Source organism: Salvelinus sp. IW2-2015, linkage group LG25, assembly GCF_002910315.2.
Source record: "Salvelinus sp. IW2-2015 linkage group LG25, ASM291031v2, whole genome shotgun sequence".
In the NCBI taxonomy this organism is placed as follows: domain Eukaryota; kingdom Metazoa; phylum Chordata; class Actinopteri; order Salmoniformes; family Salmonidae; genus Salvelinus; species Salvelinus sp. IW2-2015.
In genome coordinates this window covers 19,307,213-19,333,611 of record NC_036865.1, presented here as the reverse complement: position 1 = coordinate 19,333,611, position 26,399 = coordinate 19,307,213, and the positions used below count along the sequence as shown (strand labels likewise).

Here is a 26,399-nt window from a genome sequence, read left to right as displayed (position 1 = left end):
CCCCATAATGTCAAAGCAAAAATAGGTTTTTAGAAATGTTTGCTAATTTATTAAAAGTGAAAAAGTGAAATATGACATTTACATAAGTTTTCAGACCCATTACTCAGTACTTTGTTGAAGCACCTTTGGCAGCGATTACAGAATCGAGTCTTCTTGGGTATGATGCTACAAGCTTGGCACACCTGTATTTGGAGAGTTTCTCCAATTATTCTCTGCAGATCCTCTCAAGCTCTGTCAGGCGTTGCTTCAAAGCTATTGTCAGGTATCTCCACAGATGTTCGATCGGGTTCAAGCCCATGCTCTGGTTGGGCCACTCAAGGACATTCAGAACTTGTCGAGAAGTCACTCCTGCATTGTCTTGTCTGTGTGCTTAGGGTCATTGTCCTTTTGGAATGTTAACATTCACCCCAGTCTGATGTCCTGAGAGCTCTGGAGCAGGTTTTCATCAAGGATCCCTCTGTACTTTTCTCCATTCATATTTCTCTCGATCTTGACTAGTCTCCCTGTCCCTGCCGCTGAAAAACATCCCCACAGCATTATGCTGCCACCACCATGCTTCACCGTAGGGATGGTGCCAGGTTTCCTCGAGATGTGATGCTTGGCATTCAGGCCAAAGAGTTCAATCTTGGTTTCACCAGACCAGAGAATCTTGTCATCTCATGGTCTGAGAGTCTTTAGGGCTGTTATGTGCCTTTTACTGAGGAGTGGCTTCGGTCTGGCCACTCTACCATAAAGGCCTGATTGGTGGAGTGCTGCAGAGATGGTTGTCCTTCTGGAAGGTTCTCCCATCTCCACAGAGGAACTCTAGAGCTTTGTCAGAGTGTCCTTTGGGTTCTTGATCATCTCCCTGACCAAGGCCCTTCTCCCCGATTTATGAGTTTGACCGGGCGGCCAGCTCTAGGAAGAGCCTTGGTGGTTCCAAACTTCTTACATTTAAGAATGATGGAGGCCGCTGTGTTCTTGGTGACCTTCAATTCTGCAGACATGCCCCCATCCAACCTGACAGAGCTTGAGAGGATCTGCAGAGAATAATGGGAGAAACTCCTGAAATATAGGTGTGCCAAGCTTGTAGCATCCATAATAAATACAATACAAACACACAATCCTGTCTCGGACCTCTACGGACAATTCCTTTGACAGGGCTAGGTTTTTGATCTGACATGCACTGTCAACTGTCGACCTTATATAGACAGGTCGATCTCTTTCCAAATCATGTCCAATCAATTGAATTTACCACAGGTGGACTCCAATCAAGTTGTAGAAACATCTCAAGGATGATCAATGGAAACAGGATGCACCTGAGCTCAATTTCGAGTCTAATAGCAAAGGGTTTATTTTTAATAAATGTGCAAACATTTCTAAAAACCTGTTTTTGCTTTGTCATGATGGTGTATTGTGTGTAGATTGCTATTTTTTTCTAATCCATTTTAGAATAAGGCTGTAACGTAATAAAATGTGGAAAAAGTCAAAGCTCTGAATACTTTCCGAAGGCCTATAGTAGTAAAAGTAGACATGTAGATTTGACATGTACCGTACAGTCGATCTGTGGTAGGTCTGTAGAAGTTCAGAACATATATTGTACAACCCTCCCCAAAGTAAGACCCAGCAAAGAGTGGCTTTCATTGAATAGGATGGACTCAACACACATAAAATAACTGCAAAACACCGCTTGCACCAATCCTTACCGCTCCTGTAACCTCAGTTTGTTTTCCTTCTTCCAAAGATCTTTGAAATCAGTGGAGAACTCATGCCACACAGAAAACAGCGTGTTGGGAGAGACTTCCTTCTCGCCCGCCTTGGCCTTGACTGAAAAGAACACACTCAGCTCCAAAAAACTGAGGATAGAGAGAACAAAAACATTACATCAAACCCAAAATACCCGAATTACAATAGTAGATTACAGAAACACTAAGTTATTGTGAAACCTGTAGGCTTATAATAAATATGTGAAATGTGAAAGTTAATCTTAGAAAAATAAGAGCATTTCAGAAAAACACTTGATATGGAAGTATGCTAAGTAAAGGTGACTGGGCATTTCAGAACACAAAGAAATACTAGAATGTATTAGCTGGCACAATCACATTCTTTCCTAACTCAATAACATAAAGTGATATTCTCCCTCCACACATAACATTCCAGATGAAAAGGTTATAAACCCTTTAAAGGGAATGAATCTCACTGTGCTCAAGTCTCAGAGACAAACACATAAAGGGAGAGAGAGACAAACACATAAATAAAAGGAGAGCGAGAGAGAGAGACAAACACATAAAGAAAGGAAGAGAGAGAGCGAGAGAGAGAGACAAACACATAACGTGAGAGAGTGAGAGACAAACACATAAAGAAAGGGAGAGAGAGAGACAAACACATAAAGAAAGGAAAATGAGACAAGAAACACATAAAGAAAGAGAGAGAGAGACAAACACATAAGAAAGGGAGAGAGAGAGACAAAACACATAAAGAAAGGAGAGAGAGAGACAAACACATAAAAGAAAGGAGAGAGAGAGACAAACAGCATAAAGAAGAAGGAGAGAGAGGAGACAAACACAATAAAAAAGGAGAGAGAGAGACAAACACTAAAAAAAGGAGAGAAGAACAAACACATAAAAAAGGGAGAGAGAGAGAGCGAGAGAGAGAGACAAACACATAAACGGAGAAGAGAAACAGAGAACAAACACATAAGAAAGGAGAGAAGAGACAAACACATAAAGAAAGAGAGGAGAGAGACAAACACATAAAGAAAGGGAGAGAGAGTGAGCGAGAGAGAGAGACAAACACATAACGTGAGAGAGAGAGAAACACAAAGAAAAGGAGAGAGACAGAGAGACAACACATAAAGAAATGGAGAGAGAGAGACAAACACATAAAGAAAGGGAGAGAAAGAGACAAATACATAAAGAATTTGAGAGTGAGAGAGAAACAAACAGGAGAGAAAGATACATAGAGGAAGAGAGAGCACACGTGAAAGTGACAAATGCCCTGGTTTTGTGCTTGATCAATACCCGGGTGTTTGGAGGGAACACATTCCTGCCTAGTGTTAACAGAAGCTTGGAGCCAACGCTGTCTACTCTGTCTCTGCTTGGATAAACAATCCAGACACTGGACGCCTTCAGTCTATCACAGGACCCGCAGTAAAGGCCATCTATAGGTAGAGGTACATGTTCCATGTAGCCTGGGGATCTAAACATTGATGAAGCGCAGTAAAGAGAGCCCTTAGCTGATCATTTTGTAAGCTGTTCTTACAAAATTATCATTGTCACAATGTTATCATAGTGAAGCTCTAACAGCTGAAAGAATATAATCAGGTGTATTCTTACATCTTATGAGTGTTCTCTAGTTGTGTTTCTTGTGCCTCCAGATCAGTTTTTGCTGTGAGAGAAAAAATTGTCAGAATATAGGCATAACAAGCCACTCAACAGGACAACATCATACAGTAGGCAAAGTTCAGCAGTAATGGATCATTATAGAAACATGTGGCACTCCATCCCATGAGCTACTGTAGTTACCAGTTCAGTTACTATGGATAACATGAAGATACAATGAGGTGTTGATAACAATGTGGCCGGTTACACATAAGCCATAAACAAGGTTTAATTATTAGTATTGATAAATACGCTACAAAAGTATATGGACACCCCTTTAAATTAGTGGACTCTGCTATTTCAGTCACACCCATTGCTGACAGGTGTATAAAATTGAGCACACAGCCATGCAATCTCCATAGACAAACATTGGCAGTAGAATGACCTGTACTGAAGAGCTCAGTGACTTTCAACGTGGCAACGTCATAGGATGCCACCTTTCCAATAAGTCAGATTGTCAAATTTCTGCCCTTCTAGAGCTGCCGGTCAACTGTAAGTGCTGTTATTGTGAATTGGAAATGTCTAGGAGCAACAACGGCTCAGCCGCGAAGTGGTAGGCCACACAAGCTCACAGAACGGAATCGCCAAATGCTGAACCGTGTAGTGCATAAACATCGTCTGTCCTCAGTTGCAACACTCACTACCGAGTTCTAAACTGCATCACCACAAGAACCGTTCATTGGAAGCTTCATGAAATGGGTTTCCATGGCCAAGCAGCCGCACACAAGCCTAAGATCACCATGCGCAACGCAAAGCGTCGGCTGGAGTGGTGTAAAGCTCGCCGCCATTGGACTCTGGAGCAGTGGAAGCAGTTCTCTGGAGTGATAAATTACGCTTCACCATCTGGCAGTCCGATGGATGAATCTGAGTTTGGCGGATGCCAGGAGAACGCTACCTACCCCAATGGATAGTACCAACTGTAAAATTTGGTGAAGGAATAATGGTCTGGGGCTGTTTTTCATGGTTTGGGCTAGGCCCCTTAGTTCCAGTGAAGGGAAGTCTTAACGCTACAGCATACAATGACTTTCTAGATGATTCTGTGCTTCTAACTTTGTGGCAACAGTTTGGGATAAGCCCTTTCCTGTTTCAGCAGGAAAGAAGCTTCCCACCATTAGCTCTGACAAATTGAAAACCCTAGTCATTGGCGACTCCATTACCCGCAGTATTAGACTTAAAACGAATCATCCAGCGATCATACACTGTTTACCAGGGGGCAGAGCTACCGACGTTAAGGCTAATCTGAAGATGGTGCTAGCTAAAGCTAAAACTGGCGAGTGTAGAGAGTATAGAGATATTGTTATCCATGTCGGCACCAACGATGTTAGGATGAAACAGTCAGAGGTCACCAAGCGCAACATAGCTTCAGCGTGTAAATCAGCTAGAAAGATGTGTCGGCATCGAGTAATTGTCTCTGGCCCCCTCCCAGTTAGGGGGAGTGATGAGCTCTACAGCAGAGTCTCACAACTCAATCGCTGGTTGAAGACTGTTTTCTGCCCCTCCCAAAAGATAGAATTTGTAGATAATAGGCCCTCTTTCTGGGACTCACCCACAAACAGGACCAAGCCTGGCCTGCTGAGGAGTGACGGACTCCATCCTAGCTGGAGGGGTGCTCTCATCTTATCTACCAACATAGACAGGGCTCTAACTCCTCTAGCTCCACAATGAAATAGGGTGCAGGCCAGGCAGCAGGCTGTTAGCCAGCCTGCCAGCTTAGTGGAGTCTGCCACTAGCATAGTCAGTGTAGTCAGCTCAGCTATCCCCATTGAGACTGTGTGTGTGCCTCGACCTAGGTTGGGCAAAACTAAACATGGCGGTGTTCGCCTTAGCAATCTCAGTAGGATAAAGACCTCCTCCATTCCTGCCATTATTGAAAGAGATCGTGATACCTCACATCTCAAAATAGGGCTACTTAATGTTAGATCCCTCACTTCAAAGGCAGTTATAGTCAATGAACTAATCACTGATCATAATCTTGATGTGATTGGCCTGACTGAAACATGGCTTAAGCCTGATGAATTTACTGTGTTAAATGAGGCCTCACCTCCTGGTTACACTAGTGACCATCCCGCAAAGGCGGAGGTGTTGCTAACATTTACAATAGCAAATTTCAATTTACAAAAAACAAAATTACGTTTTCGTCTTTTGAGCTTCTAGTCATGAAATCTATGCAGCCTACTCAATCCCTTTTTATAGCTACTGTTTACAGGCCTCCTGGGCCATATACAGCGTTCCTCAATGAGTTCCCTGAATTCCTATCGGACCTTGTAGTCATAGCAGATAATATTCAAATTTTTGGTGATTTTAATATTCACAACATGTCTCTGGACCTACTCACTGCCACAGTCATACTCTGGACCTAGTTTTGTCCCATGGAATAAATGTTGTAGATCTTAATGTTTTTCCTCATAATCCTGGACTATCGGACCACCATTTTATTACGTTTGCAATCGCAACAAATAATCTGCTCAGACCCCAACCAAGGAGCATCAAAAGTCGTGCTATAAATTCTCAGACAACACAAAGATTCCGTGTGCCCTTCCAGACTCCTTCTGCCTACCCAAGGACGTCAGAGGACAAAAATCAGTTAACCACCTAACTGAGGAACTCAATTTAACCTTGCGCATACCCTAGATGCAGTTGCACCCTAAAAACCTAAAAAACATTTGTCATAAGAAACTAGCTCCCTGGTATAGTAACTCCGAGCTCTGAAGCAAGCTTCCAGAAAACTGGAACGGAAATGGCGCCACACCAACTGAGCTAGTCTCGACTAGCTTGGAAAGACAGTACCGTTCAGTATCGAAGAGCCCTCACTGCCGCTCGATCATCCTATTTTTCAACTTAATTGAGGAAAATAAGAACAATCCTATAATTATTTTGATACTGTCGCAAAGCTAACTAAAAAGCAGCATTCCCCAAGTGGAGATGGCTTTCACTTCAGCAGTAATAAATTCATGAACTTCTTTGAGGAAAAGATCATGATCATTAGAAGCAAATTACGGACTCCCCTTTAAATTGCGTATCTCCAAGCTCAGCTGTCCTGAGCGAAACTCTGCCAGGACCTAGGATCAAGAGAGACACTTAAGTGTTATGATACTATATCTCTTGACACATGATGAAAATAATCATGGCCTCTAAACCTTCAAGCTGCATACTGGACCCTATTCCATCTAAACTACTTAAAGAGCTGCTTCATGTGCTTGGCCCTCCTATGTTGAACATAATAAATGGCTCTCTATCCACCGGATGTGTACCAAACTCACTAAAAGTGGCAGTAATAAAGCCTCTCTTGAAAAAGCCAATCTTGACCCAAATATAAAACTATCGGCCTATATCGAATCTTCCATTCCTCTCAAAGATTTTAGAAAAAGCTGTTGCGCAGCAACTCACTGCCTTCCTGAAGACAAACAATGTATATGAAATGCTTCAGTCTGTTTTAGACCCCATCATAGCACTGAGACTGCACTTGTGAAGGTGGTAAATACCTTTTATAGCGTCAGACCGAGCCTCTGCATCTGTCCTCGTGCTACTAGACCTTAGTGCTGCCTTTGATATCATCGATCACCACATTCTTTTGGAGAGATTGAAACCCAAATGGTCTACACGGCAATCCTCTAGCCTGTTAAATCTTATCTTTCGGAAAAAATATCAGTTTGTCTCTTGACATGATTTTCTGTGACAAATCAACTACATTTCAGTCCTCAAGTTCCGTTTTAAGGACCACTAGTGTTTCACTACAATATCCTTTACTATTGAGGGATGTTCATTCTAAAACATAATGTATACACTTATCACTGCATCAAGAGTGACACACAGCTGATACCATTCAATGAAACATGGTAAGCCCCAAAAATCTGCCCTCGCTAGAAGCCTGTTTTCAACGTGCTAAGGAAGTGGATGGCGTGAAAACCTTATCTACTTTCTAAAACTCGACAACACAGAGAATCTTGTTCTAGTCCCAAGAAAAAGAATCTCCTGTAAATCTGACAATACACTTGATGTTTTAAGTCTCAAAATAACTGTGAAGACCTCGCTCTATACTGGACCCTGCCTCTCTTTAGACAACATATCAAGACTAGTTTCTACGACAGCTTTCTTCCCTACGTAAACATTGCAAAAATCCAGAATTTTTCGTCCAACAACTGATGCAAGAAATAATCCATCTTTTTTACTTCTAGTGTAGACTACTGCAATGCATACTTTCCGCTACCCGGATAAAGTCACTAAAAAACTTCCATTAAGTGCTTAACTGGCATGCCTAGAAGTCCTGCACTAGAACCAAAATATTTGATCTATTACTCCTAGGCTAGCCTCCTACACTGGCTCCTGTTAAGGAGGCTGATTTCAAGTTTTACTGTTAACCTACCAAAGCGTTACATGGGCTTGCTCCTACGTAGTCTTTCCGGTAGTCCTGCCGTACGTACCTACACGTAAGCTACGGTCACAAGACGCAGCGCTCCTAATTGTCCCTAGAATTCTAAGAAACAGCTGAGCAGGGCTTTCTCTATAGATCTCCATTTTTATGGAATGGGCTTGACTACCCATGTGAAGAGACGTAGACTCGTCTCAACTCTTAAGTCTTTATTGAAGACTCATCTCTTCAGTAGCTTATGATTGAGTGTAGTCTGGCCCAGGAGTGTGAAGGTGAACGGAAGGCTCTGGAGCAACGAACCACCCTTGCTTCTCTGCCTGTCCGGTCCCCTCCTCTCCACTGGAATTCTCGCCTCTAACCCTATTACAGGGCTGAGTCACTGGTTACTGGTGCTCTTCATGATCTTCGTCTGGGTTGGCGCCCCCCCTTGGGTTGTGCCGTGGCGGAGATCTTGTGGGCTATACTCGCCTTGTCTCAGGATGGTAAGTTGGTGTTGAAATATCCCTCTAGTGGTGTGGGGGCTGTGCCTTGGCAAAGAGGGTGTGTTTATTCCTTCCTGTTTTGCCCTCGCGTGTCCGGAGTATCATCGGATGGGCCACAGGTCTCCTGACCATCTCTGTCTCAGCCTCAGTATTATGCTGCATTAGTTTATGTTCGGGGGCTAGGGTCAGTTTGTTATATCTGGAGTACTTCTGTCTTATCCGTGTTCCTGTGTGAATTTAAGTATGTCTCTCTAATTCTCTCTTTCTCTCTTTCTTTTTCTCTCGAGAGACCTGAGCCCTAGGACCAGCCTTCCAGCACACCTGACACGATGACTCCTTGCTGTCCCAGTCCACCTGGCCAGCTGCTGCTCCAGTTCAACTTTCTGCCTGCGGCTATGGAACCGCTGACCTGTTCACACGGACCGCTACCTGTCCCAGGACCTGCTGTTTTCAACTCTCTAGAGACCGCAGGAGCGTAAGATATTCTTTAATGATCGGCTATGAAAAGCAACTTACATTTACTCCTGAGTGCTGCACCCTCGACAACACTGTGATATTATTATTTGACCAATGCTGGGTTCCATTATGAACATTTGAACATCTTGGCCATGTTCTGTTATAATCTCCACCCGGCACAGCTAGAAGAGGACTGGCCACCCCTCATAGCCTGGTTCCTCTCTAGGTTTCTTCCTAGGTTTTGGCCTTTCTAGGGAGTTTTTCCTAGCCACCGTGCTTCTACACCTGCATTGCTTGCTGTTTGGGGTTTTAGGCTGGGTTTCTGTACAGCACTTTGAGATATCAGCTGATGTACGAAGGGCTATATAAATACATTTGATTTGATTTGATTTGAATGCCCCCGTGCACGAAGCGAGGTCCATACAGAAATGTTTTGTCGGTGTAGAAGAACTTGACTGGCCTGCACAGAGGTCTGACCTCAACCCCATCGAACACCTTGGGGATGAATTGGAACACCAACTGCGAGCTAGGCCTAATTTCCCAACTTCAGTGCCCGACCTCACTAATGCTCTTGTGGCTGAATGGAAGCAATGTTCCAGCATCTAGTGGAAATCCTTCCCAGAAGAGTGGAGGTTGTTATAGCAGTTATAGCAACTCCATATTAATGCCCATGATTTTGAAAAGAGATGTTCGACGTCCACATACTTTTGTCCATGTAGGGTAGCTTATACAATTTCTCATATAGGCAGAATGACTGGGTTTCCCCTGTATAGACAGTTTACACAGGATTTCACACATCAACATTAATAACACTTGCTGTCATTTTCAGGGTTAGTTCATGTAATTGAGTGTTGAACTGACTGCGGTGGCACCACTGACAAATGAACACCATGGTTTTCAAGGCAAGTGTTCTTTGTGTACATTTAGTATTAATGAGTTCAGGGAATTATTGTGAAATATCCTCAAACTCGGAGGAATTCCAGAAGATATCCTTAGCCTTAGGAGGATTTTTTCATAATTCTCTCTCCTTCCACCCTGTATAAACAAAGATGTTGATTCGACGTACAATTGTAAGGCAACCAGCTGCAATAGGATAGTGAGTTTGCAAAAAAATTATGTGTTGAGCAAACTCACAACAAAAAGTTTGTGTATGAAAACTCCCAATCCTATCGCAGCTGGTTGCCTTACAAATGTACAAATGAATCAACATCTTATATATTTTTTTTGATGTACAGTGCAGTTCATTTTCATTGAGATATTGAGGAAGTATGTGATACTGTAACCAAGGTGTTCTGGTGAACCAGTCTTTGTCTGAGACCTGACTTGCATTAGCTCCCTGAGAAAATGCCTATAGGCCAACGTTTTAGTTGAATGGGCTAACACAGTCTTGTAGTATGCAGACGAGGATGTCAAAGCGAAGGTGAACTGTACCTTAGGTGGTTTGGTGAACCACACTTGCTCTTGGACTGACAACAGTCGTGTGGCATGCATGCGACCCAGGTTCAAACCCAGCCAATCTCATCTGCGTGTTTCACCAGCTATATTGCTTTCACACACAATCCTATACGGTAGATAGATACCATATAAGACATGTTGTTAGTAGCCTTCAAGGGCAGCTTCCAAATCCATAGCAACCTAAAACCTATAGCCTCTTCATAGCCTTCCAAGACATCCACTAAAGTAGACGGGTAGGAATCTTTCTTGGCATGGATCTTCGGCCTGTCTTTATCCAGGGAACATCAAATCGCTGCGTGTAATTGAAGCCAGAGCGACATCTAAGAAACCTTGACATGTCCAATGGGACGATCACTTTTGTCCACGGCTCCCTGTACTAAATCATTCTAATACTGATCCTCTCTTCTACATCTGCTTCCTATTGCTCATCAATAACCAATCAGAAATCTGAACAGGATGGACATCATCAGATTAATGCAACAGCATAACAATCAGCAAAGAAGTATGGAATCCATTTTGAATCCATCCAAAATGTCATACAACATGGACTGTATGTGGTGAGTTAATACCGGCCTTCTATAAGCTGCCAGTTGAGGACTTGTGAGGTGTCTGTTTCTCAAACTAGACTCTCTAATCTACTTGTCCTCTTGCTCAGTTGTGCAACGGGACATCCCTCTACTCTTTCTATTCTGGTTAGGGCCAGTTTGCGCTGTTCTGAGAAAGGAGTAGTACACAGCGTTGAACGAGATCTTCAGTTTCTTGGCAATTTCTCGCATGGAATAGCTTTCATTTCTCAGAACAAGAATAGACTGACGACTTTCAGAAGAAAGTTATTTGTTTCTGGACATTTTGAGCCTGTAATCGAACCCACAAATATGCTCCAGATTTTTTTTTACCTTCATTTTACCAGGCAAGTCAGTTAAGAACAAATACTTATTTTCAATGATGGCCTAGGAACAGTGGGTTAACTGCCTTGTTCAGGGGCAGAACAACAGATTCGATCTTGCAACCTTTCGGTTACTAGTCCAACGCTCTAACCACTAGGCTACCCTGCCGCCCCCGGCTCCAGATACTCAACTAGTCTAAAGAAGGCCAGTTTTATTGTTTCTTTAATCAGGACAACAGTGTCAGGACAAATGTTAGCTGTGCTAACATAATTTCAAAAGGGTTTTCTAATGATCAATTAGCCTTTTAAAATGATAAACTTGGATTCGCTAACACAACGTGCCATTGGAACACAAGAGTGATGGTTGCTGATAATGGGCCTCTGTACGCCTATGTAGATATTCCATTAAAAATCTGCCGTTTCCAGCTACAATAGTCATTTACAACATTAACAACGTTTACACTGTATTTCTGATCAATTTGATGTTATTTTAATGGACAAAAAATGAGCTTTTCTTTCAAAAACAAGGACATTTCTAAGTAACCCGAAACTTTTGATCGGTAGTGTATGTACAATACCTGTCTAGAGGTTTAAAAATAGATTCTGGAAAACACTGAATACATCTTATCTGACATGGTATGAGTAGGCAACCCTTGTAGCCAAGGCAGTAGTCAGTCCCCTAAAGAGAGCATGCAGACAATATTACTAATCTTAATATTTCCATCAGAAACAGATAATCACATGGCCAATGTTCTGTTCGGAGGCACAGAGACTCCATCAAAGGCATCGCATGCATGAGAATCTGTGAAACAAGCGGGGAAAATCGAGCTAGACCAAACAGTGCCGTTCCTACGAGTCCCCTTTCACTGTTATTCTGTGGTTAGTTTCATGGTCAGAAAATAAACAAGAGTGGTGGAAACTGTGGAGCCAGAAACTGTTTAACTCCAGGGTCAGAAATTATAGAAATAACACAAATAAGACATTGCTGTTGTTGCTTTTTTTTGCCGCAGTGGAGGCACCCAGCGAATTTAGTCTGGAGCCTTCCAAGTCACATGTCAGTGTTACGCCGAACATTCCTCTCTCTGAGGACAACCTCGTCATTTGCATCAAAGGGAAAACCCAATATTTATTTCAGAGAGACGCTTTCATCCAGGCTTCCTTTAAAGTTGGACTCAAGGACAGTGAGCAACATAGCAGAAGAGCATGTGTTATAGATTACCAACTCTCATTTGAATACAACATCACTTGAGAAGGGGCCAGTGAGCTCAGAATTACAAGAAGAATGGGAACAGTTAGCTAGAAATAGCCTGCTATGTAAAACTGCCTAGAATGATATCCTACATGTTTTAATAGACATGAAAACCAAACCTTATTTTGTCTGTTATGATGAGCATAGTTCCATTCTTTTAAACAGATTTTCTATGCTTTACCTCAGCGTTAAGTAAGTTAAAAGGACTGAGATGCAGGGGTGAAGGTACTCTTTTACAGGATGATGTTGAAAGGGTCTGGGAGGGAGGGTGATAACAAACACACTGTGGTCAAATGAAAACAAACATGGTCGATCACAAAGGGAAGGCGCTAGGTGGATTCATCATCAGCACTCGTTCCACTGCTAACTCATCATCCCTGTTTTAACTGTTCCCAGGGTAAACAGCTTCCTCCAAGTGTTTATTTGATTTCCTGATATGACAGAGGGAGGAATGGAGAACGAGAGAGTAAACGAGTGAGGTTGAGAGAGGAGGCTCTCCCAGAGGCCATAAAGTAAAAAGAGAAAGAAAAGAGGTGAAGAATAAACAGGAGGAGGAAGACAAGGACAAACCAGATGCTATTACAGTTACACTATCTACCCTGTCAGGGTCCAATCCTGCCTATAGCCCTCATTATGTGTTCATGTTTGGCCTGGATGTACGTCTGCTCTTGAAATGTCTTTCAGACAGAGGTCAAAGGCTCAGCTAACAGGTGCTGCTGCAGCTCATCATAACAGGGACAAAGCTGAAACAATAGCCTTGAGTTATTCAATGCAGTCTGGTGTAAGCAGAGGTCTCCATGGAAACTGCATTGATTCAAATAAAAATCTAATCAAACTGTATTCGTCATTTATAGCAGGTGTAACATGTGCAGTGAAATGCTAGCTCCCTCAACATTGCAGTACAATAATAAAATAAGTTATAAGAAGAAGGTAATATGCATTGCAATAACCTGATATGTATACAATATACAGCATAGATTATGAGTGTGCTATGTCAATTATGACTGTATTTACAATATAAAGTGGGTAGTGACTAGGTTGTTCAGTTGAATAAATAGTATATAATAGAACAGCAGCATTGACTGTGTGCGCGCGCGTGTGTGTGTGTGTGTGTGTGTGTGTGTGTGGTGTGTGTGTGTGTTGTGTGTGTGTGTGTGTGTGTGGTGGTGTGTGTGTGTGTGTGTGTTGGTGTGTGTGTGTGTGGCGTGTGTGCGTGTGTGTGTGCGTGCTTGTGTGCTTGTGTGTAAGGGTTTGATGTGCGGAGAGTCAGTGCAAATAGTCACAAGGTGCAGGTCTGAGCAGGTAGAATGATGGTCTCTGCACATCTTTCTTCCAAACACTGTACATTAACCAGAAGAGCAACTGAGACATCAGTCTTGGCAGGACAGATGCAGTGCAGTCTAACCAAAGGTTAGCATGATGATCAACTGCCCATCTCTACACTCTATTCTCTAACACAGATCCAAGATGGCTTCCTCATGTCAGGTATTCTGACACTGAACATAACCCAGTGGGATATCTGAGGCATTAGTCCTTGGCCTTCATCTTTGGGGCAGTTACACTTTAGTTGCACCAAGGATAAGGGGTATCAATGACCCGTCTCGAAGCTTGACTCTCACTACTTGAAGAACCAAAATGGCTTCCTTTGTCATTGATCAATGGTCCATTTGTCTCAGCCACAACCCAAAATGGCCTCAGTGATGGTTGAGTAATTTGTCAAGTAACCACAACTCGGGCACCTTCACCTCTTGCCTGTCTGTACTCTGTGTTCGCAAACTCACCTTGGCTCAGAAACCCCTCCATCTTCTCTTTAAAGGGTTGCAGGTGCTCTTCAGAAGAGACCTGACAGACCTTCTCTGTCTCGGCCGAGCATGCTGGAGTGGAGGAGGACAAAGAAGGAAGAAAAATAACGAGACAGCTTGTAAAGACTATTTTTGACATTGCAGTATTACACTCTACCTTTTTGTGTAATTGGGGCTAATTACTGAACATAATGTGTATAACTGATGTGGATTGGGAAAAGGCAAACTAACCAGTAATGATGCATTCCCATTCACCCTAATGCTTTTCTCCAAACAATGAGTGATACCCTTGGAACCTGCAGACCCCTTAAGCGTCCCTTGGCGCACCCCAGAGTCACGGCCCATCAGCGCCCATGATGAATCCAAAACTTGCCTGCCAGAGTTCTCAGAGTTAATTGGTTGACCATATGGCCCCCTCTGTGGAGCTAGCTGTTGTCCTGAGGGCCATCCAAGCCCACTGCTGTGGGATGCCTACTAATTAACTTAATCCCCAGGCAACTGTCATCGAAGCCCACATCTGTTACAACACTCAGCTGTTCCCTCTAAAGTAAAGAGAACCTACAGTATGTGATGAAGCATTTATGTACACCATCATGGTACTCTGCCATTGGGAATGAGTATGTGAGTCAGTCTCCCAGTGGACCTTGGAAACCTGATAATCGGAAGCTTCACAAGATTGATTGCAGTGCAGTAAAAAAAAATAGGAGCCTTGGTTTAACAGTAAGATACATAAAACAAGATACATTCTATCTCAAGGCCATCAGACTGTTAAACAGCCACCACTAACATTTAGCGGCCGCTGCCAACATACTGACTCAACTCCAGCCACTTTAAAAATGGGAATTGATGGAAATTATGTAAAAATGTACCACTAGCCACTTTAAGCAATGCCACTTAATACAATGTTTACATACCCTACATTACCCATCTCATATGTATATACTGTACTCTATATCATCTACTGCATCTTGCCATCTTTATGCAATACATGTACCACTAGCCACTTTAAAACGTAATGCCACTTAAATACATGTTTTACATACCCTGATCAGTTACATCATCTCATTGTATATACCGTACTCTATACCATCTACTGCATCTGCCATGCCGTTCTGTACCACCACTCATCCATATATCTTTATGTACATATTCTTTATCCCTTCACACTTGTGTGTGTGTGTAAGGTAGTAGCGTGGAATTGTTAGGTTAGATTACTGTTGGTTATTACTGCATTGTCGGAACTAGAAGCACAAGCATTTCGCTACACTCGCATTAACATCTGCTAACCATGTGCATGTGACTAATAAAATTTGATTTGATTTGATTTGATTTGATTTGAACATGATAGAGAAGAGAGGAGATTTGGGTGATTATTCTTGATTGACACATAAAATAGATGCACTCTGTTAGCGTTAATGTTTCCCCACCTGTAGACCCCTATAACGTGCTGTAAGTGTTGAATGAGTCAGGACTGACTAATGAATATAATAAGTATTTCCCCATTCAGTCATTCATTCGGTCGCACAGGGATTTTGTTTTCAACCAATGAGCTTGGCTTTAAGTGTGTAATCTGATTTCCACACTTCATCAGGGCTTTTTGTTGGGAAAAGACTTGACAGACTTCAGCCTTAGTCAGTAATTCCCTGTAAACCTCTAAAACATTTTTGTAAGTGCTACCTGGACTTGTAGTTTATGTGAAGTGACCTAGTATTTAGGTTGAACTATTATGAAAAGGATACACAGACTATATTCTGTTCTTGCTCAACTGGATGGCTGTCAAACAGTATTGCTACCAACCCAGTACACTGATAGTTTTGAAGGTTTTAATTATGGGACCTTCAGATCTTATGGTTTGTAATGTGAGTATGCAGGGGGTAGCATAAATAAGGTGGCCTCTCCAGGTCCTTGACCCACTCTGAGGGGCCTGAGCTGGGGCACACAGGTAGGAGAAGCCCCTTGAACCTGGCTTGTTTGGCTCTCTGTGTTGTGATTCTACAGGAGTCTGCTCCTGACTCTCCATCTGGTTTGGTGGTCTGTACGACAAACAGATGCTATCTGTTGGCCCTGTTCTGTGATCAAAACATCACTATGGCTGGGCACACTTGGAAGAATTTCCCATGATCGAGATACAGGGATGCATTTCACCTGAGTTATACTTTCATAAATCCTACACAATGGGTCATAAATATGATGTGACACCTGTCATAATCAACATTGATTCAGGTTTACTACCTGGTGTTGGTGACAAGGTTGTCAGTGGAGCTCCAAATGGAGCTAATATACACTGCTCAAAAAAATAAAGGGAACACTAAAATAACACATCCTAGATCTGAATGAATGAAATATTCTTATTAAATACTTTTTTCTTTACATAGTTGAATGTGCTGACAACAAAATCACACAAAAATTATCAATGGAAATCAAATTTATCAACCCATGGAGGTCTGGATTTGGAGTCACACTCAAAATTAAAGTGGACAACCACACTACAGGCTGATCCYACTTTGATGTAATGTCCTTAAAACAAGTCAAAATGAGGCTCAGTAGTGAGTGTGGCCTCCACGTGCCTGTATGACCTCCCTACAACGCCTGGGCATGCTCCTGATGAGGTGGCGGATGGTCTCCTGAGGGATCTGCCTCGCAAGACGCTGGACTAAAGCATCCGCCAACTCCTGGACAGTCTGTGGTGCAACGTGGCGTTGGTGGATGGAGCGAGACATGATGTCCCAGATGTGCTCAATTGATTCAGGTCTGGGAACGGGGCGGGCCAGTCCATCATGCATAATGCCCTTCCTCTTGCAGGAACTGCCTGACACACTCCAGCCACATGAGAAGGTCTAGCATTGTCTTGCATTAGGAGGAACCCAGGGCCAACCGCACCAGCATATGGTCTCCACAAGGGGTCTGAGGATCTCATCTCGGTACCTAATGGCAGTCAGGCTACCTCTGGCGAGCACATGGAGGGCTGTGCGGCCCCCCAAAGAAATGCCACCCACACCATGACTGACCCACCGCCAACCGGTCATGCTGGAGGATGTTGCAGGCAGCGGAACGTTCTCTACGGCGTCTCCAGACTCTGTCACGTCTGTCACGTGCTCAGTGTGAACCTGCTTTCATCTGTGAGGCACAGGGCGCCAGTGGCGAATTTGCCAATCTTGGTGTTCTCTGGCAAATGCCAAACGTCCTGCACGGTGTTGGGCTGTAAGCACAACCCCCACCTGTGGATGTCGGGCCCTCATACCACCCTCATGGAGTCTGTTTCTGACCGTTTGAGCAGACACATGCACATTTGTGGCCTGCTGGAGGTCATTTTGCAGGGCTCTGGCAGTGCTCCTCCTGCTCCTCCTTGCACAAAGGCGGATGTAACGGTCCTGCTGCTGGGTTGTTGCCCTCCTACGGCCTCCTCCACGTCTCCTGATGTACTGGCCTGTCTCCTGGTAGCGCCTCCATGCTCTGGACACTACGCTGACAGACACAGCAAACCTTCTTGCCACAGCTCGCATTGATGTGCCATCCTGATGAGCTGCACTACCTGAGCCACTTGTGTGGGTTGTAGACTCCGTCTCATGCTACCACTAGAGTGAAAGCACCGGCAGCATTCAAAAGTGACCAAAACATCAGCCAGGAAGCATAGGAACTGAGAAGTGGTCTGTGGTCACCACCTGCAGAACCACTCCTTTATTGGGGGTGTCTTCCTAATTGCCTATAATTTCCACCTGTTGTCTATTCCATTTGCACAACAGCATGTGAAATTTATTTTCAATCAGTGTTGCTTCCTAAGTGGACAGTTTGATTTCACAGAAGTGTGATTGACTTGGAGTTACATTGTGTTGTTCAAGTGTTCCGTTTATTTTTTTGAGCAGTGTATTTGTGGGAGCCAGTCTCACCTTTGAGGTCTTTCCTTAGCTTGCGTAGATCTCTCTGAAAGTCCTCAAACTTCATCTGAGAAGCCTGGAAGAGATCCTGGGGTTCGGGGAGAGGGTAGACACAGGTCTCTCTACCTGCGTCCTGACAACATACAGACACACAGTCAAAGTCAATCATCATCAAAGACCACAGCAACCCTCTCCAGCATACATCTCAGTTAACATTGGGCTGGATGTCTCGACCATTCTTATCAGTAGTCCAAACATTCCCAGTAAGATAAGGTTGCATGGTGGTAGTGGTTATAGTCGTCAGCTAGAGAGGAGCCATTGTAATCAAAGAATACGTTTATCCTGTCAATCAGTGTTACCAGGGAGCCATTAGGAGCCCAGAACAGTGTCGTGTAGGTTGATTTTGGCAACATACTCTCGGCTGAGTTCATCTCATCTGGCTAACCTAATTATTTACAATAGGCCCCCTTTGGATCCTGTGCCAGCTAACGTGCTACAGGTCGAGCTGAACTGAGAAAAGGAAAGGAAAATAAATAATTTGATTAAAAAAATAAGCCACGCTATCCTCTGGCGAGAGAGAAGATGAAAAGGGTTCTGGAAAGATATCCCAGCAAATCAGAGTAAATCAGAAAGTGATTCAAATAAACAGGAACTAGAACATACCTCATCAAAGTGCCTTAGATAGTAAGCAACGATGAATGACAAAAGACTCTGAGAGTTATCCTGAAAGAGAGACAGTTGAAAAGATCCAAATAAATAAACCGTAAATCCTTTTTGTCATTAATCTAATCATTTTAGAGCAGAATGTTCTAATTTGTATGGAGAAAACATCTAAAGAGGACTTAGAAGCAATGCATCAAACACAAGTGAAACCTCTGCCGGGGAGAGTGTCATAACTTAATGCTGGTAACTTGTCTTATATTCTTTATGGGCACCTCTCTGGGACTCCAATACTGAAAACACTGACCACTATGTTCTTACAGGACAACACTGGTGGTACACCAAAAATCTAACAAGCAGTCAGTCACTCACTCATTTGGGGACAAAGACATTCCCTAAGCACCATAATAGAGCAGTTATGGTCAGAGCTCAACATACACTCACACTGCTCTTGACGTCCTTGAGTTTGGGCAGGATGTCCAGAGTGAAGCCGTCAGCCTGCCCGCGCGATCGGTTCCCTCCGTTCATGAAGTTCCCAAAAGCTAAGACGAGACCTAGCACCTGCATCACACACTGACCTCTCTGCAGAGTCTGATACACAGCATGGGGAAAGACAGAGACAAGGAGTTGAGGAAGGGGTGGAATGACGGAGAGAGGGACGAGAAGGAGAAAGGGAAATATATAAGAGAGAGGTAGAGAAGCGGGAAGCAAAGTGACAAGAAGAATAACAAAGAAAAGAGGATAGAGAAAGAGAAGATCGAGGGGGGAAATAGACAAACTGAAGAAGAGCAAGAGATAGTTCAGTTCGGTGCATCTGGTATCTAGGAGGCATACTGTATATTATCCCTCGCCAGAGATCCTGGCTTTCATTCCTTATGTACTGAACACTCTCGATGCATGGCTGTACATTACATTGTCCGCTAACACTACAGGCTGTTTTCAGGAGACTCACCGTACACACTCTCTGAAGGATTTCAACTTTCCGGAGGATGGAGGAGATACATTCATCAAAGGTTGATTGGAAGAGGATGCAAAACACCCTTCCTGAGAAATGTGGGATTTGGGACAGCTGGAAGAGAAACCTTAGGGAAGAGGAAAGTACAAGAACAAGATGATAGTGATAAAAGGCAGACACCATTTTGAAATTGTGATTTTCTTGGCCTACATTTGCTCTCACTGTTCAGGCTTGTCCAATGGCTTCGAGTCATCTTTATCTTTGGATGACTTGATGTGCTTCTCAATCTTCTCCATCTCATCTTGCTGGGCTCTCTGAAATAGGTAAAGAGTGTGATATTGGGTAACAGTAAGTAAAACCCAAAAGTGTACCTTGTGCTTGAGATATGCCATACATGCACACATACCCTGTTCTTGCACATAGAAGGGACCTGAATGTGGTCAAATACAGCCTTTGTAGATACTTTATAAACACTATAGTATGGTTTCGATTTATAAGATATTTTCACATTCTCCGACACAAAACCACAGTTTAGTACAAGGTGATCGAAGAAAAATAAACCAGGCCAGAGATGGCGTATCATTTAACAAAAGCAAGAAGACAATAGAGGTTGACAGGCCTGATGCAGAATGGCAAAACCATAAAACGGCCGACACAGAGAAATGTAAACTCTTTAAGTCTCTCATGACTTCAGGCTTGTCTGAGGAAGCAGGTTAGGGGAGCTGACGTTGACTCCAGAGTCTGGCCCAGGAATAACTCAGCAGCAGCAGATCAAACACAGTTCAAATTAGTATTCAACACACTCTGCTTTGGGTCTGCTTTCGGTAAGCTCTGGTTCTGGTTAACGATATGTTTTAAAGTGTAAATACATTTAACATGAAACAGGTCCTTTTTTAACTTCTGGGTGTACCAACGTGAGGAGTAATTTGTGGACAAGACGATATGATGGTGAGATCTATGAATTGGTACATTTCTCTTTGGCTGTGATAGTATGAGAGAAAGTTTCATGCAACATTCCAGAGAAAGGCCACTGCTATGTGACCAATCCTTTATTTCTGGTCAGCTGTGTTTTTCTAAACCTCCCATGTATGGCACTAAACTTCAAGTCAAGATTGTTTTCTGATGACCGAGAACGTAGCCTGAGGTGCTATTATTGTATTGACCCATGTCACTGTCACCAATCCTTTGTTTTTCATACAAGGTGACAGTGTTGTTATAATGTTCCTCAACCCCGGCAGTCTCAGCCTCTGAGTAGATATCATGAGCGCAAGTGTTGGGGTTTGTCATGCTGATGCTTATCACGTGCACAGTAATGTGGTGTTGGGAGGGGTTCCCTGAACTTCTAAGAGTCGTGTCAGATGATTATGACTCCTGATATTTTGGGGGAGGGGTACCTCACAGTGACCTCTTCCTTCCTGTGGGTTCGTGTTGTGAGAGCAGTAATGGTTATATTTTCAGAGCCCACAGACAGGGTGACTCCACGTCTTACTGTGAAGTGAGGAGTGACCTTCTCCATGGCTCTGTGTTTGTGAGTGTGTTCTAGAACTGTGAGGGTGTAACCATTAGAACCCCTTATTCCGAAGTTAGGGAGGCTACACTGCCAACTGTGGTTAGGGGTTGGAGACTGGGAGACAGGAGGGAGTCGCAATACAAAAGAGAAACAATTTGGCTCCTCAACTCAATAACACAGCCTCAGGCAAGACAGAAGAGGGAGAGAGATGAGGGTGGGTTGAGCAGACCCTCTGTTATTAAGGTCGATGTCCACGCCCCCGTGGAAATCTAATTAGCGTAATTAAAAAATACCCATAAAAATCAGCCAGTTTAAGCTACAGATATTGAGACACATCCAATATTGCATTGGATGTGTCTCAATCCACCACATCTGCCAATGTAACACTTCCGCATCTGCGGTAAGAGGTGACAGAGCTAGAGCGGTGTTTGTCAGACCATGAGACATCCTGAAAATCGGTCTTCTCACAGAATCGTATGTAGCGTCTGAACGGTTTGGCCTACGAACTATTAAGACCCCTCTGTGGAAAGATGAGACTCTCAAGAACACAATGATGTTCTCCAACCCCCACAAGCGTCTTGGGACTCGTCTGAAATCGGTACAGCTGATCTGTCAACTTCTGTCTGTAGCATCTGAACAGTTTGGGCTACACACTAATAAGATCAGTCTGTGTAAAGGTGAGACTCTCACGAACAAGTACATGTTGGTTGTTTCGCCCACACTAAATGCGTTTGTATGGGCTAATAGCAAAAAGGCCAATTAAAAATGTTCATCAAATCATTTTAGAATATATTTTTTTGATTCTTCAAGGGGTCTTAAAAATCAAAATCAAATAGCAAAATGATCATTGGTATGACCTTCTTAAAACAATTCCATATAGCTTAGTAGTACTTCCCCCCAACTCCGGTTTAGACAGAACCTAGACTCTTATGGGTTATGACACATTTCCTCAAAACTACACCATGTCTGAAGCCACAGTCATTTTCAATATTATTAATGTGGCTCTAGAAGTCAAAGGACGGGCCTCTTGTGTTGCCCAGCCAAAAGCTTCTCAGGAATGTCATAGTATCATAAACCTGTATCAAGGTTGAAATTGAAAAAACATGTTCCTTTTCATGCTCCTCTCTTTGTTGACATAACGATCCAAATGTTCAGCTAAAAGAGACAGGTTAAACCACAGGAGGTTGGTGGAACTTTAATTGGGGAGGACGAGCTCGTGGTAATCAGTGGAACGGTATCAAATACATCAAATACATGGTTTCCATGTGTTTGATGCCATTCCATTGGCTCCGTTCCGGCCATTATTATGAGCAGTCCTCCCTTCAGCAGCCTCCACTGGCCGGTTAACGTCTTGCAGGGCCAATGATGTAGTTGTAATTAAATATTGTATTCTATTGTAATTAAATAACAACACACTTTATTGCATTATCCCATTGTACTTTAATAAAACAGTGCCTATTATACCAGTGTAGAGAAATACATTCATATCCAATAGAGATAATATGTATGATTGTATGATAATGCATGTCTTACAAGAGAGGATCCAACTTCTTTAAACGACAATAGATGTTTACTAGAGAAAAGTCTATCCCCTTCCAGCATACATACAGTACACAGGGCTGACTCTGTGGCCAAACACCACACATACCAATAGGGATTGTGGCTTCCATGTTTGTTTTGGTATTTAAAGCACATTTCCTTTAGTTTGCCTTTCAAGTGGACCAGATGCAACATGAACTCTAGATACAGAGGCATGTTCAGAGCAGACGCTGTGGAACTGACATCCACAACAAAATCATTCAACTATTCTGGAAACACTATAAAGACTTAGGTAATGACTAAAGATTCAAAGACTGTTTATGAAAAGCCCGCCTTCCCACATGTTCCAAGGAAGGTGCACTTAATTGATGGGAATTGTACTTTTAGTTTAGTAGTCCAAATAAAACAAAATTAATAACTGTTGACTGATTTACAACTAGTCGCTAATACTGTGGCTTGACTACATTATATAATATAATCAAATGATAGCTTTCTGTAACTATATGACATGAAACTTAAACAATGATGGTTTCGTTGTAAACCACTACATTTGGAGTCCAAAAGCTCCAAATCTAGTTGATATTGTTGAGTAATAACCACTACATGGAACTGGTGTGAGTTGGTGTATCTTACATGACTTGTGGTAATGTAGACACGTTTGCCTGTCCATTGATGAACCTTTCATATTCCACATGCGCTCTGTTTCTCAACATTTTTGATACCAGGGACCGGCAAGCCATGGTCCCTCCTCTGTCAGGGACCGGCAAGTTACGTTTTTTCACTGTAGTGCTGACTAAATTAGTGTCAGTTAACCAGCTCAGGGACCAGCGGCCAGCAAAATCCCATGGACCGCCACAGGTCCACGGACCGGAGGTTGAGAAACACTGCCCAAAACATGTCTTTTTTTTCATCAGTGACAGTTCGTGTCATCAAACGTTTACCAATGAAAAAGCGTAGTGTATAATCATTAATATATTTCAAACAACTTACATTGTCATACAGGGATTGCAAGGTCTCAAGGTCCACCACAGTGTTGTCCATGTTCAGAATGGCTTGAAAGGAAGGGAAAGAATAGGTAGCGTTTAATGCTAATATCTATTTTGGTCCCATCTTACAAAGAAATCTTAACCAGTCATGACACGAATAACAACAGCATGTGTTCAGCCTTGGCAGATCTGCTAATACACTCATACAGTACATTTAGCCCCCTGACTGAGTTATCATTCATTTTGGACTAAAAGATAACTAATGTCAAGATATCTAGACTGATTACAGTCCCATTTCCCTACTAAATTATTTTGATCCATGACAAATATGAGAAACAGATTTTGGCCTGTTGCTGGTAAGCGCACAGTGACTTCAATACATGAATAATCTACAGTACAAAACACATATCTACATTACACTTGCTTTCTAGGTTGTTGGTACAAGGGCTGTTCTTGCTGGCCATCTGATGAGCTGGTGACACATCTCACACACGGCAGTACAGACTGCTTTCTCACACCACAGGTACTATTGGAACTGAGTATCACACTGGAAGTCATAAACTAAAACATAAATGTGGGTTCTTGAAAAATCTGTCAAGGTAAATAGCGCTGTGTTTGAATTTCAGTGTATGATGTCACCTTTTTGTCTCAACGCAAGGACCTCGCACCTGTGAGTGTAGTCCTTTGAAAGTAAATGTTAAAGATAAACAGAGCCTGGGGGTCTAGCTTGTTTAACCTGACGTGTTGAGGTATGCATTGAGCACAGAGAGACCACATACGTATATCATCTCATCTATGTTGAAGTACTGTCACAAAGCTCATCTAAAAAGGAACAGGATATAATAAACATGACATATTCAGGCTCTACTGCAGTACTTCTGATTACGAAAGGTTAATGAACTTGCATGACACATGCATTCCTAGATGAAACTTTTGCACACAATCTCCTATGTAATAGAAACAGAATGTAACATTCCCTGGAATATATGTGTAGATAAATCAGTTGAATGAGTGTTCTATGAAAGCCTATGTAGTTACTGTTCACCACCTAACCACTGACCTAACACATACATCTATGTGTAAACAATTGGTATTTTTGCCGACCTGTCTATCAGTGAACTAGTGTTTCGTAACTTTTTTGTTGTTGTTGTACTTTTTACCCCTTTTTCTCCACAATTTCATGACATCCAATTGATAGTTGCGGTCTTGTCCCATCGCTGTAACATCCGTATGGACTCGGGAAAGGCGAAGGTCGAGAGCCATGCGTCCTCCGAAACACGACCCCGCCAAGCCACACTGCTTCTTGACACACTGGTCGCTTAACCCGGAAGCCAGCTGCACCAATGTGTCAGAGGAAACACAGTACAGCTGGCGACCAAAGTTAGCATGCATGCGCCCAGCCCGCCACAAGGAGTCGCAAGAGCTCGATGGGACAAGGACATCCCAGTCGGCCAAAACCTCCCCTAACGACGCTGGGCCAATTGTGCGCCGCCTCATGGGTCTCCCGGTCGCGTCCGGCTGCGACACAGCCTGGGATCGAACCAGGGTCTGTAGTGACGCCTCTAGCACTGCGATGCAGTGCCTTAGACCACTGCGCCACTCGGGAGGCCCAGTGTTTCATTACTTGTCATGTTTTGTGTTTTTTGTGGACCCCAGAAAGAATAGCTGCTGCCTTTGCAATAGCTAATGGGGATCTGAAAACAAGTAAACACAGCATCAACCCAGTTGTGATCCTCTTCCAATCATTCATATGGCTGGCCTTGAGCTGTAGGAAATCATTGGGGATTTGGAAATTGCTGTGTAAAGGCCTTTTGGTGTTTCTGTACTGTGGTCAATCTGGCCAAACAGGCAAAACTGTCAGATCTTTATTTTATTTCGTTTTTCCATGTCTGTCAACAGAAAATTGCTGTGAGAGAAAATGAACAATCCTCAAACAGCTTTCTTCTTCTATAAATATGAATCCCTCTATCTCTTCTTCAACCCCCAAATGACTCCATCACATACTCCATTTCGATCTCTCTCACACCCTACCCTCTGTCTGCCAGTTTCTCTCTCTCTCTCTTTATTTAGCTTTCACCCTAAACCCTTTCACACTCTCTTTCCCTCCACAGTCACCACATGGCCAGCCTCTCCCTTCCTCTCCGCGCCTGCTCTCTCTCTCTCTCTGCCTGCTCTCCCTCTCTCTGCCTGCTCTCTCACTCTAACTCATTTGGTTTTAGTTACTGACTCAAACAGGGTTGAGTATCTGACAGAGAGGAAAAGCCTGTATCATCTCTCCCATCCATGACCAAACCCAGCAGCAACTTCCAGCATCCTCCATACCGCACTGAGCCAGGTTCCAACCCTGGAACCTAGCACGATGACCAGCCCTCTAAAAGCCTACAGGAAGCCCACATCGCAAAGAGGTGTCTTATGAAAGTGTCAGCCAAATAGAAGACTAATTATAAACTGGGTGGTTCGAGCCCTTAATGCTGATTGGCTGACAGCCGTTGTATATCAGATCGTATACCACAGGTATAACAAAACATGTATTTTTACTGCTCTAATTATGTTGGTAACTAGTTTATAATAGCAATAAGGCACCTGGGGGGTTTGTGGTATATGGCCAATACACCACGGCTAAGGGCTGTATCCAGCCACTCCGCGATGCTTCGTGGCTAAGAACAGCCCTTAGCCGTGGTATATTGGCCATATACCACACCCACTCGTGTCTTATTGCTTAAATAACCACCAATGGAGAGCTAACATGACTCTCTATAGAACAATGCCACAGTCATAAAAAAGAAGATCAAAACTGTGATTCAGAAAATGTCTCT

At 43.2% G+C, this 26,399-nt stretch overlaps 1 protein-coding gene across 1 annotated transcript in view; it reads right to left on the bottom strand.

Annotated features, from left to right (window-relative positions):
* LOC111951727 (formin-2) overlaps nucleotides 1-26,399 on the bottom strand; it is a 53,384-nt gene that overhangs the window by 3,729 nt on the left and 23,256 nt on the right. Inside the window, 9 exon segments of the mRNA XM_070434975.1 lie at nucleotides 1,686-1,835; nucleotides 3,315-3,366; nucleotides 14,038-14,130; nucleotides 17,946-18,066; nucleotides 18,597-18,656; nucleotides 19,038-19,184; nucleotides 19,546-19,675; nucleotides 19,771-19,862; nucleotides 23,588-23,649. Coding sequence (XP_070291076.1) covers nucleotides 1,686-1,835; nucleotides 3,315-3,366; nucleotides 14,038-14,130; nucleotides 17,946-18,066; nucleotides 18,597-18,656; nucleotides 19,038-19,184; nucleotides 19,546-19,675; nucleotides 19,771-19,862; nucleotides 23,588-23,649 — 907 coding nt within the window.